The sequence below is a fragment of the Oncorhynchus nerka genome, linkage group LG8 (genome assembly GCF_034236695.1).
Source record: "Oncorhynchus nerka isolate Pitt River linkage group LG8, Oner_Uvic_2.0, whole genome shotgun sequence".
Lineage (NCBI taxonomy): Eukaryota > Metazoa > Chordata > Actinopteri > Salmoniformes > Salmonidae > Oncorhynchus > Oncorhynchus nerka.
The window spans coordinates 1-19,181 of NC_088403.1; the positions used below are offsets into that span (position 1 = coordinate 1).

Consider the following 19,181-nt stretch of genomic DNA (forward strand, 5'->3'; position numbering starts at 1 on the left):
GTGTCAGAATGAATGTCTATTAATGAGTGTCAAGCAGAATGAATGTCTATTAATGAGTGTCTATTAATGAGTGTCAGACAGAATGAATGTCTATAAATGAGTGTCAGACAGAATAAATGTCTATTAATGAGTGTCAAGCAGAATGAGTGTCTATTAATGAGTGTCAAGCAGAATGAATGTCTATTAATGAGTGTCAAGCAGAATGAATGTCTATTAATGAGTGTCAGGCAGAATGAATGTCTATTAATGAGTGTCTATTAATGAGTGTCAGACAGAATGAATGTCTATTAATGAGTGTCAAGCAGAATGAATGTCTATAAATGAGTGTCAGACAGAATGAATGTCTATTAATGAGTGTCAAGCAGAATGAGTGTCTGACAGAATGAATGTCTATTAATGAGTGTCAAGCAGAATGAATGTCTATTAATGAGTGTCTATTAATGAGTGTCAGGCAGAATGAATGTCTATTAATGAGTGTCAAGCAGAATGAATGTCTATTAATGAGTGTCTATTAATGAGTGTCAAGCAGAATGAATGTCTATTAATGAGTGTCTATTAATGAGTGTCAAGCAGAATGAGTGTCTATTAATGAGTGTCAGACAGAATGAATGTCTATTAATGAGTGTCAAGCAGAATGAATGTCTATTAATGAGTGTCAGGCAGAATGAATGTCTATTAATGAGTGTCAAGCAGAATGAATGTCTATTAATGAGTGTCAGACAGAATGAATGTGTATTAATGAGTGTCAGGCAGAATGAGTGTCTATTAATGAGTGTCAGACAGAATGAGTGTCTATTAATGAGTGTCAAGCAGAATGAATGTCTATTAATGAGTGTCAGACAGAATGAATGTCTATTAATGAGTGTCAAGCAGAATGAATGTCTATTAATGAGTGTCAAGCAGAATGAATGTCTATTAATGAGTGTCAGACAGAATGAATGTCTATTAATGAGTGTCAAGCAGAATGAATGTCTATTAATGAGTGTCAAGCAGAATGAATGTCCATTAATGAGTCCTTAATGAGTGAATGAATGTCTATTAATGAGTGTAGAATAATCATTTGTATTAATGACCAAAGAATGTACATGTCTATTAATGAGTGTCAAGCAGAATGAATGTCTATTAATGAGTGAAAGAAATGAATGTCTAGTGCCAGAATGAATGATTAAGATACCACATGATACAATGTCTATTAATGAGTGTCAGACAGAATGAATGTGTATTAATGAGTGTCAGGCAGCTTCTGTGTCTATTAATGACGTGTCCCCATTCTAGCCTTTCACACAAACAAGAGACTTGAACATCTCTACATAATGGGAAAGATCTTTCTTTTGTCTGTCAGACCTTCTATGTTCTACAACATCACACTACAAAACCAGGAAAAAAATGAATGTCTTTCTGTGATCCAATAATGAGTGTCAATAAATAAATTCAATTAATGCTGTATATCATTTAATCATGTCTGCAGATAATGAGTGTCAAGAATACATGTCCCCAAAATATGAGGGCATAATAGTGTCAAGCAGAATGAATGTCCATTAATTGTCAGACAGAATGAATGTCTATTAATGAGTGTACACTACATTTAAGACCAGGGTATAATATCTACTTAAAGTGTCAAGCAGAATGAATGTCTATTAAGAGTGTCCAGAATGAATGTCCTATTCCATCTCTAAGATACATTTGTAAACCAAAACAGGTACAGTTTCTATGCTATGGTGAAAGAACATGAGCCCTATTCCCGATTAGATACATGATACAATGTAACTACTGAAAGACAACATAGGTGGAGCAATGCCTCAGCAGCTTCTATTCCCTAATACGTGTCCCCATTCTAGCCTTTCACACAAACAAGACTATCTCTACATATAGACCAGTCTGTCAGACCCTATTCCTACAACATCACACTACAAGACCAGAAAAAGGGCCTATTCCCTATATAGTACTATATCATTAGACATCAGATACATGGCCTATTCCCTATACAAGATATACTTTAGTCCCCAATGCTGCCCTATTCCCTATATAGGGCACTACTTTAGACCAGAGCCCTATTCCCTATATAGTGCACTACATTAGACCAGAGCCCTATTCCCTATATAGTACACTACTTTAGACCAGGGCTCTATTTAGGGAATGGAGTGGCATTTGGGATGTTATGTTCTGCTCTTTTCCCAACACAAACTAACCAATAAAAGGTCAAAGAGTAATTCCTTATTTGAAGGTGAATATGTGCTTTTTTGTTTTGTCTGAATGTCTAGGCCAGGTAGGACATGCACAGCCTAAACCCTTTCAACTTCTTCTGTCCTGGTTTCATCCATGTACCATTAAAGGCTTCCTCAATTCTCACACGTAGAAGCTAAAACATTGAGGAAGGAAATTAAAATGAACTGCTCAATAATACAAGGCTGTCTAAAGGCGTCTATAGCTGCAACTAATAGCAATATTTCACATTACTAACATTAACGAATCCAAGAGTTGCAATAGTGAACCACGCATGATAAATCAGGCCAGTGATGTGGATTACAACTGTAAATAATACAAGCTATTACTTCTGAAGGTCCTCCAGCGTTAGTAATGATATGTGTCTCTGACAGTTCTGTTGCTGTGCGTCTCCTCTAGAGGGGGCTGAAACAGACAGACCGGTGAGACACCTCTTCACTCTCTGTCACAGAGGCCTTATACAGTGGAGCGGTCTAGGCATGACAGACCGAGTACCTACTGCCTAGCTCTGGCCTGGAACCTTTCATCAGACAGACTCGCTCTGGGTCGTATTCACCAGGGCAACAAACAGGATGGAAAAAGGGGGTAGGTATTATATGAACACCCTGTTTTCTGTTGCACAACGTTTGATATCATTTCCCTAATGAATACAACCCAGGGCTGCCACCTCTAACAAACTGACAGTCAGACTAGTTCTGGTCTGGCACTCCCAACACATTAGCTCTGGTTGCTGTTCTTGGAGCTCTTGGTGGAGGAGCTCTGAGGAGGCTTCTGTTCATCTCCCGTCAGTAGGGCCTTTATCTCAGACGGGATCTTCCCCTGGTCCATGGCTGTACACCACTGCTTGTACTGAAGGAGAAACCAACAGAGAGTTAGATGACAAGAGTTGGCTGCAAAAGAAAGCTGTGGTCTGGAAACACCTATTAAGCTACACAACACAGCAGTAGAATGTTAGCTATATTAGTGAGGCAGGTTGTCAGTGTCTCCAGAAGTTTCTACGGGATAGACTAGGGCTTTATTCAAGAGGCAGGTTGTCAGTGTCTCCAGAAGTTTCTACGGGATAGACTAGGCCTTTATTCAAGAGGCAGGTTGTCAGTGTCTCCAGAAGTTTCTACGGGATAGACTAGGGCTTTATTCAAGAGGCAGGTTGTCAGTGTCTCCAGAAGTTTCTACGGGATAGACTAGGCCTTTATTCAAAAGGCAGGTTGTCAGTGTCTCCAGAAGTTTCTACGGGATAGACTAGGCCTTTATTCAAGAGGCAGGTTGTCAGTGTCTCCAGAAGTTTCTACGGGATAGACTAGGGCTTTATTCAAGAGGCAGGTTGTCAGTGTCTCCAGAAGTTTCTACGGGATAGACTAGGGCTTTATTCAAGAGGCAGGTTGTCAGTGTCTCCAGAAGTTTCTACGGGATAGACTAGGGCTTTATTCAAGAGGCAGGTTGTCAGTGTCTCCAGAAGTTTCTACGGGACTAGGCCTTTATTCAAAAGGCAGGTTGTCAGTGTCTCCAGAAGTTTCTACGGGACTAGGCCTTTATTCAAAAGGCAGGTTGTCAGTGTCTCCAGAAGTTTCTACGGGATAGACTAGGGCTTTATTCAAGAGGCAGGTTGTCAGTGTCTCCAGAAGTTTCTACGGGACTAGGCCTTTATTCAAGAGGCAGGTAAAGAAAATCATTATCATTTTGTGAAATATCGTCTGATTTTTCAACACCAAATGAGTGGTTTAGGTAATTGACGGGAATAGCTGGTGCATTTAGGAAGAACGGGGTGATGTAGTCACCATCTCCAGCTCCTCCCTCAGGGCGCAGATGGCCCTCTCCTTGCTGGACACGAGTTCCTCCAGGTACTGATACCGGAGCTTCTTCCTGGCTCGGCACTCCCGGGCGCTCTGCCTGCTCCTCTCCAACTTCGCTTTCAGATCAATCTTAGCGGGTTTACGGCCTCGTTTACCGGGTTTCTTGACTTTGCCTCCCACCATCTATCGCGATAACGGCAGAAAGAAAACACACACAGTGCCTTGTTATTCAGAGACTAGAGTTAGTGCACCAGTACCGAACCTCGTTAGAGAAGCAAACACCAATTGTTTTCATCTGAGATCGTTGTCTGTGTAAAGACAATTCCCCAATAGTAACAATACACCAGAAAAACATTAACAGACATGACTGATTTAAGCCTAAAAACATGTTTAGCTAGTTAAACAACATGAAGAGAACCACATACCTTGCTGTCATCCATTTTGGTCAACACAACCGATCTATCGAGGGCTGCTAGTGACGCAAATTCGACAGTTCTCAAGATGGATGACGATCAAATGAAGACAAGTTGTGGATTATAAAAATATTATTTCACAAATTAACACATTTTCTTAAAACGAAACATTCCTGCAGCTTCGTGTTCGACAGCGTTTTGTTGCACTTTTCCTACTCCAATGTTTTTAGCGCAGTGACGCTTCCTGTTGTGGTAACTTCAGACCGAACCCTCTACGCAAGGGATGCTGGGACTTTGTGTTTTTTTGCGTGACTCAATCAAAATGACGTTCACTGCATACCAGGGGCATGAAAACTACAACTAACATCAACCATTACGAAAATATGGGTGGAACCAAATAATATTCTATCAAATGGGGGGGGGCCGTGAGATGATCCTTGTTCTTTTCATAATAAAGCTATACAGTTTTTAAACGCTAACGTTTTCTAACGTTTTCACTTTGCAGTATAAGAGCAGTATCAGTCTGGAGCAAGTCATTATAGTGTGTATAATTATGGTAAGATATTCTCAATGACATACACTACCGGTCAAAAGTTTTAGAAACACCTACTCATTCAAGGGTTTGTCTTTATTTTAAAAAATATATTTTCTGTATTGTAGAATAATTGTGAAGACATCAAAACTATGAAATAACACATATATGGAGTCATGTAGTAACCAAAATAGTGTTAAACAAATTTTGCAGGTGCACGGTAACAGTTGAATAAGATGAGAAAAAAAGCAGAAACCCGATCACTTGATGGAATCACTGATCTTTAATAAGCTTTACGTATCGGCCTCACGGCCTTCGTCAAACGTCTTGTGAGTTTTTTTAAAATTAGCACCCTTATGTAGACCTAGCCACACCCACGTCCGTTCCATAGAATTGGGGTTGGAGTCTTGAATTGGGAAAACAAATAAGTGTTACCAAATATAACAATATTAATTTCATAAATATTGTGTGTACATAAAACACGTCTGTAAAACCTCAATGAGGACGTCGACCTACCAAGCAAGTTCTCATAAATCATTGGGTACAACGCAAGAATATTTGAGATTCTTCAAATAGCCACACTTTGCCTTGAAGGCAGCTTTGCACACTCTTGGCATTCCCTCAACCTGCTTCACGAGGTAGTCACCTGGAATGAATTTCAATTAACAGGTGTGCCTTGTTAAAAGGTTCATTTGTGGAATTTATTTTCTCAATGCGTTTGAGCCAATTAGCTGTGTTGTAATAAGGTAGGGGTGGTATGCAGAACATAGCCCTATTTGGTAAAGACCAAGTCCATATTATGGCAAGACCAGCTCAAATAAGCAAAGAGAGACGACAGTCCATCATTACTTTAAGACATGAAGGTCATTTAATATGGAAAATGTCAGAACTTTGTCAAGAAAGTTTCTTTAAAGTGCAGTCGCAAAAAAACCATCAAGCGCTATGATGAAACTGGCTCTCATTAGGACCACCACATAAAAGGAAGACCCAGAGTTACCTCTGCTGCAGAGGATAAGTTGGTTAGAGATACCAGCCTCATAAAATGCAGCCCAAATAAATGCTTCACAGAGTTCAAGTAACAGACACATCTCAACATCAACTGTTCAGAGGACACTGTGTGAATCAGGCCTTCATGGTTGAATTGCTGCAAAGAAACCATTACTAAAGGACACCAATAAGAAGAAGAGACTTGCTTGGGCCAAGAAACTTGAGCAATGGACATTAGACCGGTAGAAATTTGTCCTTTGGTCTGGAGTCCAGAGTGGAGATTTTTGGTTCCAACCTCCGTGTCTTTGTGAGACGCGGTGTGGATAAACGGATGATCTCCGCATGTGAAGCATGGAGGAGGAGGTGTTATGGTGTGTGGTTCCCACTGTGAAGCATGGAGGAGGAGGTGTTATGGTGTGTGGTTCCCACCGTGAAGCATGGAGGAGGCGGTGTTATGGTGTGTGGTTCCCACTGTGAAGCATGGAGGAGGCGGTGTTATGGTGTGTGGTTCCCACTGTGAAGCATGGAGGAGCGGTGTTATGGTGTGTGGTTCCCACTGTGAAGCATGGAGGAGGAGGTGTTATGGTGTGGTTCCCACTGTGAAGCATGGAGGAGGCGGTGTTATGGTGTGTGGTTCCCACTGTGAAGCATGGAGGAGGCGGTGTTATGGTGTGTGGTTCCCACTGTGAAGCATGGAGGAGGCGGTGTTATGGTGTGTGGTTCCCACTGTGAAGCATGGAGGAGGAGGTGTTATGGTGTGTGGTTCCCACTGTGAAGCATGGAGGAGGCGGTGTTATGGTGTGTGGTTCCCACTGTGAAGCATGGAGGAGGCGGTGTTATGGTGTGTGGTTCCCACTGTGAAGCATGGAGGAGGAGGTGTTATGGTGTGTGGTTCCCACTGTGAAGCATGGAGGAGGAGGTGTTATGGTGTGTGGTTCCCACTGTGAAGCATGGAGGAGGAGGTGTTATGGTGTGTGGTTCCCACTGTGAAGCATGGAGGAGGCGGTGTTATGGTGTGGGGGTGCTTTTCTGGTGACACTGTGATTTACTTAGAATTCAAGGCAAACTTAAACAGCATTGCTACCACAGCATTCTACAGCGATACGCCATACCATCTGGTTTGCGTTTAGTGGGACTATCACTTGTTTTTCAACAGGACAATGACCCAACACACCTTCAAGCTGTATAAGGGCTATTTTTACCAAGAAGCAGAGTGATGGAGTGCTGCATTAGTTGACCTGGTCTCCACAATCCCCCGACCTCAACCAAATTGAGATGGTTTGGGATGAGTTGGACCGCAGAGTGAAGGATAAGAAGGTAGCCTAGTGGTTAGAGCCTAGTGGTTAAAGTGTTCAACTAGTAACCGGAAGGTTGCAAGATCGAATCCCTGAGCTGACAAGGTAAACATTTCTGCACGAACAAAGCAGTTAACTCACTGTTCCTAAGGCCGCCATTGACTTGCCAACTTAAATAAAGGTAAAAAAATCAATTTAATTAAAAGCAGCCAGCAAGCGCTCAGCATATGTGGGAACATTGGTTTTTTTTTTACCTTTATTTTACTAGGCAAGACAGTTAAGAACAAATTCTTATTTTCAATGACAGCCTAGGAACAGTGGGTGAACTGCCTGTTCAGGGGCAGAACGACATATTTTGTACCTTCTCAGCTCGGGGATTTGAACTTGCAACCTTTCGGTTACTAGTCCAATGCTCTAACCACTAGGCTACCCTCCTTCAAGGCTGTTGGAGAAGCATTCCAGATAAAGCTAATTGAGACAATTCCAAGAGTAAAGCTGTCATCAAGGCAAAGGGTGGCTATTTGAAGAATCTCAAATATATAAAATATATTTTGTTTATATTTGTTTAACACTTTTTTTGGTTACTACATGATTCCATATGTGTTATTTCATAGTTTTGATGTCTTCACTATTATTCTACAATGTAGAAAAAAATAAAGAAATAAATAAAGAAAAACCCTGGAATGAGAAGGTGTTTAAAACTTTGAATAATCATCATTATTATATTGCTTGAAAGACATCTCTAAGCTCAACAATAGTTTACATTGACTGCAGTTAGGCTTAGGGCCATAACCAGGGTTTGAGGTTTAGAGAGGTAGGGTTCTGGGTTAATAATGAGCCTGGGGCAGGGCTAGGATTCTGGGTTAATAATGAGCCTGGGGCAGGGCAGCAGGGCTAGGGTTCTGGGTTAATAATGAGCCTGGGGCAGGGCTAGGGTTCTGGGTTAATAATTAGCCTGGGGCAGGGCAGCAGGACAAGGATTCTGGGTTAATAATGAGCCTGGGGCAGGGCAGCAGGGCTAGGGTTCTGGGTTAATAATGAGCCTGGGGCAGGGCTAGGGTTCTGGGTTAATAATGAGTCTGGGGCAGGGCAGCAGGGCTAGGGTTCTGGGTTATTAATGAGCCTGGGGCAGGGCTAGGGTTCTGGGTTAATAATGAGTCTGGGGCAGGGCAGCAGGGCTAGGGTTCTGGGTTATTAATGAGTCTGGGGCAGGGCAGCAGGGCTAGGGTTCTGGGTTAATAGTGAGTCTGGGACAGGGCAGCAGGGCTAGCGTTCTGGGTTAATATTGAGCCTGGGGCAGGGCAGCAGGGCTAGGGTTCTGGGTTAATAGTGAGTCTGGGACAGGGCAGCAGGGCTAGGGTTCTGGGTTAATAGTGAGTCTGGGACAGGGCAGCAGGGCTAGCGTTCTGCGTTAATAGTGAGTCTGGGGCAGGGCTAGGGTTCTGGGTTAATAGTGAGTCTGGGACAGGGCAGCCGGGCTAGGGTTCTGGGTTAATAGTGAGTCTGGGACAGGGCAGCAGGGCTAGCGTTCTGGGTTAATATTGAGCCTGGGGCAGGGCAGCAGGGCTAGGGTTCTGGGTTAATAATGAGTCTGGGGCAGGGCAGCAGGGCTAGGGTTCTGGGTTAATAGTGAGCCTGGGGCAGGGCAGCAGGGCTAGGGTTCTGGGTTAATAGTGAGTCTGGGACAGGGCAGCAGGGCTAGGGTTCTGGGTTAATAGTGAGTCTGGGACAGGGCAGCAGGGCTAGCGTTCTGCGTTAATAGTGAGTCTGGGGCAGGGCTAGGGTTCTGGGTTAATAGTGAGTCTGGGACAGGGCAGCCGGGCTAGGGTTCTGGGTTAATAGTGAGTCTGGGACAGGGCAGCAGGGCTAGCGTTCTGGGTTAATATTGAGCCTGGGGCAGGGCAGCAGGGCTAGGGTTCTGGGTTAATAATGAGTCTGGGGCAGGGCAGCAGGGCTAGGGTTCTGGGTTAATAGTGAGTCTGGGACAGGGCAGCAGGGCTAGGGTTCTGGGTTAATAATGAGTCTGGGGCAGGGCAGCAGGGCTAGGGTTCTGGGTTAATAATGAGCCTGGGGCAGGGCAGCAGGGCTAGGGTTCTGGGTTATTAATGAGCCTGGGGCAGGGCTAGGGTTCTGGGTTAATAATGAGTCTGGGGCAGGGCAGCAGGGCTAGGGTTCTGGGTTAATAGTGAGTCTGGGGCAGGGCTAGGGTTCTGGGTTAATAGTGAGTCTGGAACAGGGCAGCAGGGCAAGCGTTCTGGGTTAATATTGAGCCTGGGGCAGGGCAGCAGGGCTAGGGTTCTGGGTTAATAATGAGTCTGGGGCAGGGCAGCAGGGCTAGGGTTCTGGGTTAATAATGAGTCTGGGGCAGGGCAGCAGGGATAGGGTTCTGGGTTAATAATGAGTCTGGGGCAGGGCAGCAGGGCTAGCGTTCTGGGTTAATAGTGAGTCTGGGGCAGGGCTAGGGTTCTGGGTTAATAGTGAGTCTGGAACAGGGCAGCAGGGCTAGGGTTCTGGGTTAATAATGAGTGTGGGGCAGGGCAGCAGGGCTAGGGTTCTGGGTTAATAATGAGTCTGGGGCAGGGCAGAGAGGAGGACCATGGTGACATCGTCAGAGTAACGGTGGAGGACCATGGTGACGTCGTCAGAGTAACGGTGGAGGACCATGGTGACGTCGTCAGAGTAACGGTGGTTTACACCTCTGAGACTGATGATTAGAACTGCAGAGAGGAGGACCATGGTGACGTCGTCAGAGTAACGGTGGAGGACCATGGTGACGTCGTCAGAGTAACGGTGGAGGACCATGGTGACGTCGTCAGAGTAACGGTGGTCTACACCTCTGAGACTGATGATTAGAACTGCAGAGAGGAGGACCATGGTGACGTCGTCAGAGTAACGGTGGAGGACCATGGTGACGTCGTCAGAGTAACGGTGGAGGACCATGGTGACGTCGTCAGAGTAACGGTGGAGAACCGTGGTGACGTCGTCAGAGTAACGGTGGAGGACCGTGGTGACGTCGTCAGAGTAACGGTGGAGGACCGTGGTGACGTCGTCAGAGTAACGGTGGAGGACCGTGGTGACGTCGTCAGAGTAACGGTGGAGGACCGTGGTGACGTCGTCAGAGTAACGGTGGAGGACCGTGGTGACGTCGTCAGAGTAACGGTGGAGGACCGTGGTGACGTCGTCAGAGTAACGGTGGAGGACCGTGGTGACGTCGTCAGAGTAACGGTGGAGGACCGTGGTGACGCTGCCAGAGTAACGGTGGAGGACCGCCAGAGTAACGTGAGGACCGTGGTGACGGCCAGAGTAACGGTGGAGGACCGTGGTGACGTCGTGCCAGAGTAACGGTGGAGGACCGTGGTGAGGTCGTCAGAGTAACGGTGGAGGACCGTGGTGACGCCGTCAGAGTAAAGTGGAGGACCGTGGTGACGCGTGCCAGAGTAACGGTGGAGGGGACCGTGGTGACGTCGTCAGAGTAACGGTGGAGGACCGTGGTGACGCGCCAGAGTAACGTGGAGGACCGGGTGACGCTCGCCAGAGTAACGGTGGAGGACCGTGGTCAGAGTAACGGTGGAGGGACCGTGGTGACGCGTCAGAGTAACGGTGGAGGACCGTGGTGACGTCCGTCAGAGTAACGGTGGAGGACCGTGGTGACGCGTGCCAGAGTAACGGTGGAGGACCGTGGTGACGTCGCCAGAGTAACGGTGGAGGACCGTGGTGACGTCGTCAGAGTAACGGGTGGAGGACCGTGGTGACGTCGCCAGGGTAACGGTGGAGGACCGTGGTGACGCCGTCAGGGTAACGGAGGACCGTGGTGACGTCGCCAGAGTAACGGTGGAGGACCGTGGTGACGTCGTCAGGGTAACGGTGGAGGACCGTGGTGACGTCGTCAGGGTAACGGTGGAGGACCGTGGTGACGTCGTCAGAGTAACGGTGGAGGACCGTGGTGACGTCGTCAGGGTAATTATACGGAGCACTTTGAGGTGTTTTCTAAATCAGACATGTAGATGTCGTAATACGACAGGCTTTCTTCCAGTTGGCACCTGCCCGTTGGTATTATCTAGTCAGGGACGGTGAAACTCCCTCAATATGGAAAGTGTCATCTCTCTCTCTCTCTCTCTTTCACCTTGCAATCCATTTGTGTCTGTGTCCCTTTTTCAGCTTGATGGTAGTGTACGGACAATGTGTTCATGTTGAAGGGCCTGTGGAGCTGAAGACTGAGGAGCCTGGGGCCTGGGGAGCTGAAGACTGAGGAGCCTGGGGCCTGGGGAGCTGAAAACTGAGGAGCCTGGGGCGCTGAAGACTGAGGACCCTGGGGCCGGGGAGCTGAAGACTGAGGAGCCTGGGGCCTGGGGAGCTGAAGACTGAGGAGCCTGGGGAGCTGAAGACTGAGGAGCCTGGGGAGCTGTAGACTGAGGAGCCTGGGGCCTGGGGAGCTGAAGACTGAGGAGCCTGGGGAGCTGAAGACTGAGGAGCCTGGGGCCTGGGGAGCTGAAGACTGAGGAGCCTGGGGGCTGAAGACTGAGGAGCCTGGGGCCTGGGGAGCTGAAGACTGAGGAGCCTGGGGCCTGGGAGCTGAAGACTGAGGACCCTGGGGCCGGGGAGCTGAAGACTGAGGAGCCTGGGGCCTGGGGAGCTGAAGACTGAGGAGCCTGGGGAGCTGAAGACTGAGGAGCCTGGGGAGCTGAAGACTGAGGAGCCTGGGGAGCTGAAGACTGAGGAGCCTGGCTGCAGTGGGGCACCTGGACATGTGTCCTGCATCCCAAATGAAACCCTAGTCCCTACGGAAGTGCCTGGGGCCTGGGAGCTGAAGACTGCGGAGCCTGGCTGCAGTGGGGCACCTGGACATGTGTCCTGCATCCCAAATGAAACCCTAGTCCCTACGGAAGTGCCTGGCGCCGGGGAGCTGAAGACTGAGGACCCTGGGGAGCTGAAGACTGAAGAGCCTGGCTGCAGTGGGGCACCTGGACATGTGTCCTGCATCCCAAATGAAACCCCAGTCCCTACGGAAGTGCCCTATCGGCCCTCTCCAACAGTAGAACACTATATAAGGAATAGGATGTCGTTTGATGTTGTTTTGCAGTGGGCCGACCCGGGTGTTGAATACCAGGATGTAAGGACAGACCCCTAATCTCCCCTTTGTGTTGGAGGCTGTGTCACCCATCAATCCTCCTCTGAAACAATGAGCTTTGTTCACCCATCGAAGCCAGAGCAGCCTACTATACGTGTGAGTGCCAGATGGCACCCTATTCCCTATATAGTTCACACTTTCCACCAGGACCCATAGGGCATAGGGTGCCATGTGGGATACAGCCTATATCTGAGCCACAGAACAGCTTACTGTATATCTGAGCCCACAGAGCAGCTTACTGTATATCTGATTCACAGAGCAGCTTACTGTATATCTGAGCCACAGAGCAGCTTACTGTATATCTGAGCCACAGAGCAGCTTACTGTATATCTGAGCCACAGAGTAGCTTACTGTATATCTGAGCCCACAGAGCAGCTTACTGTATATCTGAGCCAACAGAGCAGCTTATTGTATATCTGATTCACAGAGCAGCTTACTGTATATCTGAGCCACAGAGTAGCTTACTGTATATCTGAGCCCACAGAGCAGCTTACTGTATATCTGAGCCAACAGAGCAGCTTACTGTATATCTGAGCCACAGAGCACCTTACTGTATATCTGAGCCCACAGAGCAGCTTACTGTATATCTGAGCCACAGAGCAGCTTACTGTATATCTGAGCCACAGAGCAGCTTACTGTATATCTGAGCCACAGAGCAGCTTACTGTATATCTGATCCACAGAGCAGCTTACTGTATATCTGAGCCCACAGAGCAGCTTACTGTATATCTGAGCCACAGAGCAGCTTACTGTATATCTGAGCCTACTGTAGTGTTTTCTGATAAAGTCAACCAATTCTAAATCTGCTCCTGAGTCGACCAATCACAATGACACTCACATCTAAATCTGCTCCTGAGTCGACCAATCACAATGACACTCACATCTAAATCTGCTCCTGAGTCGACCAATCACAATGACACTCACATCTAAATCTGCTCCTGAGTCGACCAATCACAATGACACCCACATCTAAATCTGGGTATTCAGCAGAGGCCTCTGGAAACAAAACACCTCACCTCCACTAGACTCATGAGACCAGAAACAAAACATCTCACCTCCACTAGACTCATAAGACCAGAAACAAAACACCTCACCTCCACTAGACTCATGAGACCAGAAACAAAACACCTCACCTCCACTAGACTCATGAGACCAGAAACAAAACACCTCACCTCCACTAGACTCATGAGGCCTCTGGAAACAAAACACCTCACCTCCACTAGACTCATGAGACCAGAAACAAAACACCTCACCTCCACTAGACTCATGAGACCAGAAACAAAACACCTCACCTCCACTAAACTCATGAGACCAGAAACAAAACACCTCACCTCCACTAGACTCATGAGACCAGAAACAAAACACCTCACCTCCACTAGACTCATGAGACCAGAAACAAAACACCTCACCTCCACTAGACTCATGAGACCAGAAACAAAACATCTCACCTCCACTAGACTCATGAGACCAGAAACAAAACATCTCACCTCCACTAGACTCATGAGACCAGAAACAAAACATCTCACCTCCACTAGACTCATGAGACCAGAAACAAAACACCTCACCTCCACTAGACTCATGAGGCCTCTGGAAACAAAACACCTCACCTCCACTAGACTCATGAGGCCTCTGGAAACAAAACACCTCACCTCCACTAGACTCATGAGACCAGAAACAAAACACCTCACCTCCACTAGACTCATGAGGCCTCTGGAAACAAAACACCTCACCTCCACTAGACTCATGAGACCAGAAACAAAACACCTCACCTCCACTAGACTCATGAGGCCTCTGGAAACAAAACATCTCACCTCCACTAGACTCATGAGGCCTCTGGAAACAAAACACCTCACCTCCACTAGACTCATGAGACCAGAAACAAAACACCTCACCTCCACTAGACTCATGAGACCAGAAACAAAACACCTCACCTCCACTAAACTCATGAGACCAGAAACAAAACACCTCACCTCCACTAGACTCATGAGACCAGAAACAAAACATCTCACCTCCACTAGACTCATGAGACCAGTAACAAAACATCTCACCTCCACTAGACTCATGAGACCAGAAACAAAACATCTCACCTCCACTAGACTCATGAGACCAGAACTAAAAACATGATCCCTTCCTCATATCTAATCTACCATCAACCTTAAAACATAATCCCTTCCTCATATCTAATCTACCATCAACCTTAAAACATGATCCCTTCCTCATATCTAATCTACCATCAACCTTAAAACATGATCCCTTCCTCATATTTAATCTACCATCAACCTTAAAACATTATGTAATTTCTGCTCTTAGATGTACATATAGTCTTTTACTAATTGACATGGTTTAAACAACATATCTCTGGCCTACAGAAGCCTGAATAATATTTAGGTCTTTTGGGGGCAGATACATTGCCCTGGATGTAAGACTACCTGAAATTCTGTGTGATAGTAACCCTACCATGGAGCTGTTTGGGGTTACCACACCACATGTAGGTTTAGTAACCCTACCATGGAGCTGTTTGGGGTTACCACACCACATGTAGGTTTAGTAACCCTACCATGGAGCTGTTTGGGGTTACCACACCACATGTAGGTTTAGTAACCCTACCAGGGAGCTGTTTGGGGTTACCACACCACATGTAGGTTTAGTAACCCTACCATGGAGCTGTTGGGGGTTACCACACCACATGTAGGGTTAGTAACCCTACCATGGAGCTGTTTGGGGCTACCACACCACATGTAGGTTTAGTAACCCTACCATGGAGCTGTTTGGGGCTACCACACCACATGTAGGTTTAGTAACCCTACCATGGAGCTGTTTGGGGTTACCACACCACATGTAGGTTTAGTAACCCTACCATGGAGCTGTTTGGGGTTACCACACCACATGTAGGATTAGTAACCCTACCATGGAGCTGTTTGGGGCTACCACACCACATGTAGGTTTAGTAACCCTACCATGGAGCTGTTTGGGGTTACCACACCACATGTAGGTTTAGTAACCCTACCATGGAGCTGTTTGGGGTTACCACACCACATGTAGGTTTAGTAACCCTACCATGGAGCTGTTTGGGGCTACCACACCACATGTAGGTTTAGTAACCCTACCATGGAGCTGTTTGGGGTTACCACACCACATGTAGGATTAGTAACCCTACCATGGAGCTGTTTGGGGTTACCACACCACATGTAGGTTTAGTAACCCTACCATGGAGCTGTTTGGGGTTACCACACCACATGTAGGATTAGTAACCCTACCATGGAGCTGTTTGGGGCTACCACACCACATGTAGGTTTAGTAACCCTACCATGGAGCTGTTTGGGGTTACCACACCACATGTAGGTTTAGTAACCCTACCATGGAGCTGTTTGGGGTTACCACACCACATGTAGGTTTAGTAACCCTACCATGGAGCTGTTTGGGGTTACCACACCACATGTAGGTTTAGTAACCCTACCATGGAGCTGTTTGGGGTTACCACACCACATGTAGGTTTAGTAACCCTACCATGGAGCTGTTTGGGGTTACCACACCACATGTAGGGTTAGTAACCCTACCATGGAGCTGTTTGGGGTTACCACACCACATGTAGGTTTAGTAACCCTACCATGGAGCTGTTTGGGGCTACCACACCACATGTAGGTTTAGTAACCCTACCATGGAGCTGTTTGGGGTTACCACACCACATGTAGGATTAGTAACCCTACCATGGAGCTGTTTGGGGTTACCACACCACATGTAGGTTTAGTAACCCTACCATGCAGCTGTTTGGGGTTACCACACCACATGTAGGTTTAGTAACCCTACCAGGGAGCTGTTTGGGGTTACCACACCACATGTAGGTTTAGTAACCCTACCATGGAGCTGTTTGGGGTTACCACACCACATGTAGGTTTAGTAACCCTACCATGGAGCTGTTGGGGGTTACCACACCACATGTAGGTTTAGTAACCCTACCATGGAGCTGTTTGGGGTTACCACACCACATGTAGGTTTAGTAACCCTACCATGGAGCTGTTTGGGGTTACCACACCACACTGTGTCTAGGTGTTTGGGGTTACCACACCACACTGTGTCTAGGTGTTTGGGGTTACCACACCACACTGTGTCCAGGTGTTTGGGGTTACCACACCACACCACACTGTGTCCAGGTGTTTGGGGTTACCACACCCACAGTGTGTTTGGGGTTACCACACTGTGTCCAGGTGTTTGGGGTTACCACACCACACTGTGTCCAGGTGTTTGGGGTTACCACACCACACTGTGTCCAGGTGTTTGGGGTTACCACACCACACTGTGTCCAGGTGTTTGGGGTTACCACACCACACTGTGTCCAGGTGTTTGGGGTTACCACACCACACTGTGTCCAGGTGTTTGGGGTTACCACACCACACCACACTGTGTCTAGGTGTTTGGGGTTACCACACCACACTGTGTCTAGGTGTTTGGGGTTACCACACCACACTGTGTCTAGGTGTTTGGGGTTACCACACCACACCACACTGTGTCCAGGTGTTTGGGGTTACCACACCACACCACACTGTGTCTAGGTGTTTGGGGTTACCACACCACACTGTGTCCAGGTGTTTAGGGTTACCACACCACACTGTGTCTAGGTGTTTGGGGTTACCACACCACACTGTGTCTAGGTGTTTGGGGTTACCACACCACACTGTGTCCAGGTGTTTGGGGTTACCACACCACACTGTGTCCAGGTGTTTGGGGTTACCACACCACACTGTGTCCAGGTGTTTGGGGTTACCACACCACACCAGACTGTGTCTAGGTGTTTGGGGTTACCACACCACACTGTGTCCAGGTGTTTGGGGTTACCACACCACACTGTGTCCAGGTGTTTGGGGTTACCACACCACACTGTGTCCAGGTGTTTGGGGTTACCACACCACACTGTGTCCAGGTGTTTGGGGTTACCACACCACACTGTGTCCAGGTGTTTGGGGTTACCACACCACACTGTGTCCAGGTGTTTGGGGTTACCACACCACACTGTGTCTAGGTGTTTGGGGTTACCACACCACACTGTGTCTAGGTGTTTGGGGTTACCACACCACACCACACTGTGTCCAGGTGTTTGGGGTTACCACACCACACTGTGTCCAGGTGTTTGGGGTTACCACACCACACTGTGTCCAGGTGTTTGGGGTTACCACACCACACTGTGTCTAGGTGTTTGGGGTTACCACACCACACTGTGTCCAGGTGTTTGGGGTTACCACACCACACTGTGTCCAGGTGTTTGGGGTTACCACACCACACTGTGTCCAGGTGTTTGGGGTTACCACACCACACTGTGTCCAGGTGTTTGGGGTTACCACACCACACTGTGTCCAGGTGTTTGGGGTTACCACACCACACTGTGTCCAGGTGTTTGGGGTACACACCACACCACACCACACTGTGTCCAGGTGTTTGGGGTTACCACACCACACTGTGTCCAGGTGTTTGGGGTTACCACACCACACTGTGTCCACCACACCACACTGTGTCCAGGTGTTTGGGGTTTACCACACCACACTGTGTCCAGGTGTTTGGGGTTACCACACCACACTGTGTCCAGGTGTTTGGGGTTACCACACCACACTGTGTCCAGGTGTTTGGGGTTACCACACCACACTGTGTCCAGGTGTTTGGGGTTACCACACCACACCACACTGTGTCCAGGTGTTTGGGGTTACCACACCACACTGTGTCCAGGTGTTTGGGGTTACCACACCACACTGTGTCCAGGTGTTTGGGGTTACCACACCACACTGTGTCTAGGTGTTTGGGGTTACCACACCACACTGTGTCTAGGTGTTTGGGGTTACCACACCACACTGTGTCTAGGTGTTTGGGGTTACCACTGTGTCCACACCACACTGTGTCCAGGTGTTTGGGGTTACCACACCACACTGTGTCCAGGTGTTTGGGGTTACCACACCACACTGTAAAGGTGTTTAGGGTTACCACACCACACCACACTGTGTCTAGGTGTTTGGGGTTACCACACCACACTGTGTCCAGGTGTTTGGGTTACCACACCACACTGTGTCCAAGTGTTTGGGGTTACCACACCACACTGTGTCCAGGTGTTTGGGGTTACACACACCACACCACACTGTGTCCAGGTGTTTGGGGTTACCACACCACACCACACCACACTGTGTCCAGGTGTTTGGGGTTACCACACCACACTGTGTCCAGGTGTTTGGGGTTACACACCACACCACACTGTGTCCAGGTGTTTGGGGTTACCACACCACACTGTGTCTAGGTGTTTGGGGTACCACACCACACTGTGTCACCACCACTGTGTCCAGGTGTTTGGGGTTACCACACCACACTGTGTCCAGGTGTTTGGGGTTACCACACCACACCACACTGTGTCCAGGTGTTTGGGGTTACCACACCACACTGTGTCCAGGTGTTTGGGGTTACCACACCACACTGTGTCCAGGTGTTTGGGGTTACCACACCACACCACACTGTGTCCAGGTGTTTGGGGTTACCCACTGTGTCCACACCACACTGTGTCCAGGTGTTTTAGGTTACCACACCACACTGTGTCTAGGTGTTTGGGGTTACCACACCACACTGTGTCACTGTGGGGGTCACACTGTGTCAGGTGTTTGGGGTTACCACACCACACTGTGTCCAGGTGTTTGGGGTTACCACACCACACCACACTGTGTCCAGGTGTTTGGGGTTACCACACCACACTGTGTCCAGGTGTTTGGGGTTACCACACCACACTGTGTCCAGGTGTTTGGGGTTACCACACCACACTGTGTCCAGGTGTTTGGGGTTACCACAC

The 19,181-nt window shown here is 47.9% G+C and overlaps 1 protein-coding gene across 1 annotated transcript; it reads right to left on the bottom strand.

Annotated features, from left to right (window-relative positions):
• Window positions 1-2,005: 2,005 nt before the first annotated feature.
• LOC135572800 (cAMP-responsive element-binding protein-like 2) lies at window positions 2,006-4,696 on the bottom strand. Its single transcript, XM_065021218.1, has 3 exons — window positions 4,439-4,696; window positions 3,999-4,196; window positions 2,006-3,072 (listed from the first exon to the last, which is right to left on the bottom strand). Exons 1-3 carry the CDS (start codon window positions 4,451-4,453, stop codon window positions 2,941-2,943), a joined length of 345 nt encoding a protein of 114 aa, XP_064877290.1. The 5' UTR covers window positions 4,454-4,696; the 3' UTR covers window positions 2,006-2,940.
• Between the last annotated feature and the right edge of the window lie 14,485 nt (window positions 4,697-19,181).